This window comes from Mus pahari, chromosome 3 (assembly GCF_900095145.1).
Source record: "Mus pahari chromosome 3, PAHARI_EIJ_v1.1, whole genome shotgun sequence".
In the NCBI taxonomy this organism is placed as follows: domain Eukaryota; kingdom Metazoa; phylum Chordata; class Mammalia; order Rodentia; family Muridae; genus Mus; species Mus pahari.
Genome location: NC_034592.1, coordinates 134,938,377 through 134,941,057, shown reverse-complemented (window position 1 = coordinate 134,941,057; position 2,681 = coordinate 134,938,377). Strand labels below are relative to the sequence as shown.

At 45.9% G+C, this 2,681-nt stretch overlaps 1 protein-coding gene across 1 annotated transcript in view; it reads right to left on the bottom strand.

Moving 5' to 3' along the window:
• The window catches only part of Defb118 (defensin beta 118), a 2,159-nt gene extending 1,609 nt beyond the window's left edge, over nucleotides 1-550 (bottom strand). Inside the window, exon 1 of the mRNA XM_021191942.1 lies at nucleotides 471-550. Within this exon, the coding sequence (XP_021047601.1) occupies nucleotides 471-549 (79 nt within the window). The 5' untranslated portion in view covers nucleotide 550. The remainder of the gene's footprint in view (nucleotides 1-470) is intronic.
• Nucleotides 551-2,681: the final 2,131 nt, after the last annotated feature.

The following is a 2,681-nucleotide window of genomic DNA, read 5'->3' as shown; positions in this document are numbered from 1 at the left end:
AAAAAAAAAAAAAAAAAAAAAAGCAATGGTTTTCAAGCCCTAGATTTACAGAGTCCAAGGGAGAAAAAAAAAAGCCAGCTCTGTCATCCACATAACCGCCCTGCAGACATTTTGTTCACCAAATTCTAGAACATGAGGAGACAAAGGACCTCCTTGAGAGCCGTAGCAAGACCTTTAAAAAGCCAAGATGCCATGGGGCTGTGGATTTTGGGAGATGCTCTCAGGAGCTGCACAAGCCAGGGAGAGCATGGCAGAAAGTCTGACCTTGTTCCTTAGATGGAAACATGGAGCGAGCGAGACCTTTGGGCTGTATGGACTGTTCTAGGATTACATGACCTACCTCTGTGCTACCCTTGTGAGAGACACAGTTTCAGTGAGAAAAATGGTGCTGGTTGTGTTAGGGAGAATAGCCACACACAGTCCAGGGCTCACTAGACCTTCATTTTGGTCATTTCCCACGGTTCTATTACCTGGAATCACTTGGGGTAGAAGAGCAAGGACAGGAAGAACCAGCAGCAGAAATCTCATAGTTCTTGGGAGGTAGAACATCCAGGCACCCAGAACACAGGTACAGTTTGAATCTGGCCAAGAGTTTTTATCCGCCTTTCTGTCGTGTGGGCAGAGGGATGTGCATTGAGCCAGAGAGAGATGTAAAAGCGTACCCAAGCAAAACATAAGCCTTTTGACTGGCATGTGGCCTGAGCATCTGAAACAGTCCCTGAAGGCAAAGCTTTTAAGTCACAGGCCTGGAGGACATGTTAGGGAGTTCAGAGAGGGGAAACTCACATTAGGACTTCATCCTTGGCTTTTCCGGGCCTCTTGGCAGGGCTCTACCCCTTGCCCAAATCTCTCCTCACTCTAGACTAAGCCTGCTCTCAAGATCTCTCCTCCAGTCAGGCAGGGGTTGTGCACATCTTTAGTCCTAGCACTCTAGAGGCAGAGGCAGGCAGATCTCTGAGTTTCAGGCCAGCATGCTCTACAAAAGTGAGTTCTACGACAGCTAGGACTACACAGAGAAATCTTGTCTTAGCACCGACCCCCCAATCCCTCCTTATCAGTAACTCTCTACATCAGACCATGAGGTTACTATGGGGTTGGCCCAAAGCCCCCCAAGGCACAAGGCATCAGCTCAGTGAAGGATTATGGAAACAAAACGAACACATGTCCGTATATAGAAACTGAAGGGCTGTTTCAACAGGGAAAGTGACTTGATAACAGAGCTGACTTGCAATAGAGTGTGGGGCTTCCAACAGACAGCCATACAAAGTTATCCACTGTTGCCAAGGATGTTTCTGTCAAAGGCATTCTGAGTAACCTTGGATGCTACTGCTCATGAGGGTACCCTGGGGACACTGGAGCAGAGACCCCAGCATAGAGATATGCCTTTAGGACATAAAAAACTGGTCTACCATTCAAGGTAACCTCGTCCTACAATCCCTTAGTCACTTCCACTATGGTTCTGTGTCTACCTATAAAGCTGAGGAGGTGGAGGCTGGGTTCATGTTGCTCTTGGTTTTGAAGACAGTGCTGCACTTACTGCCAATGGAAGAGTGGTAAGTAGGCAATTCCTTGCAGTCAGTGACATTACGATGAATTCAATTGTGACCTTGGTGGCTTGAGATTGAGTTACAGAAACAAGTGCTTGGAGTCCAAACCAAATCCAGCCACCTCAGTGGTTGCAGTAGAAAAAGATGACCACAAACAGAGACGATGCAGAGATGCAGTTTGACTTCAGTGGAGTCTACACCCTGGAGATCGGGGCTGGGATCTCTCAGCAGAGCAGCACTGGAGGACTAGGAAAATCTTTTATTTCCTGTAACTTGGAGGACCCTTGTTAAAAATCAGACTCCAGATTTAATGAAAAGTTTTTTTTTTTTTTAAATTTTTTACTTATTACCTGTATATTTGAGTGTCTGTGTGTTTGTACATAAGAGTGCAGTACCTGAGAAGGCCAGAAGAGGGCATGAGATCTGGAGCTGGAGTTCTAGGGCATGGTGACCGCCTACCACAGGTACTGGGAACTGTGGTCTCTTTAAAGAGCAGCAGTGCTCCTAACCATTGCACCACCTCTCCGGTCACCAGACTTCAGATTTAGTCGTGCAGTCAGGTGGGATTTGGAGCTGGTTCAGTCCATAAAGCATTAGACTCTTTATTCCGCTGTTTGTACAACTTCAACATAAGCTTAACACAACTCAGTTTTATCACATGGAAACGGAGCTTTGATGAAGGATGAGACCCGGATACTCAACAGGTATGTGGAATCAAGTGAAATGGAGAATTTGGGATCTTTCTGGCCCTGAAGCAGCCAGTTTGCCTGCGAGCCTTCCTCATGACAGTCTGACCTGAGATGAGCCTTGGAAATTGGTAGCTATTCCCTTGAGACCAATTCCAATAGCACATAGGGCTGCTGGACCGACTGTATGAGCCAGAACTTAGCAGGCTTAAGAGGGAAGGTGCCAAAGTTTTTGGAAGAGAGACCTCTGTGTCACAAGAATGATGAGACTGTTAATTTCTTTAAGCTTGACCTGCAGAACATATATGGGGCCAGATTCTAGAGTCTGTTGGAGGGGTTTTTTGTAATGATTTAAAATATTTATTAATTTATTATTACTATTATTATTATCTCTGTGTGTGTGTGTGTGTGTGTGAGTGAGAGAGAGAGAGAGAGAGAGAGAGAGAGA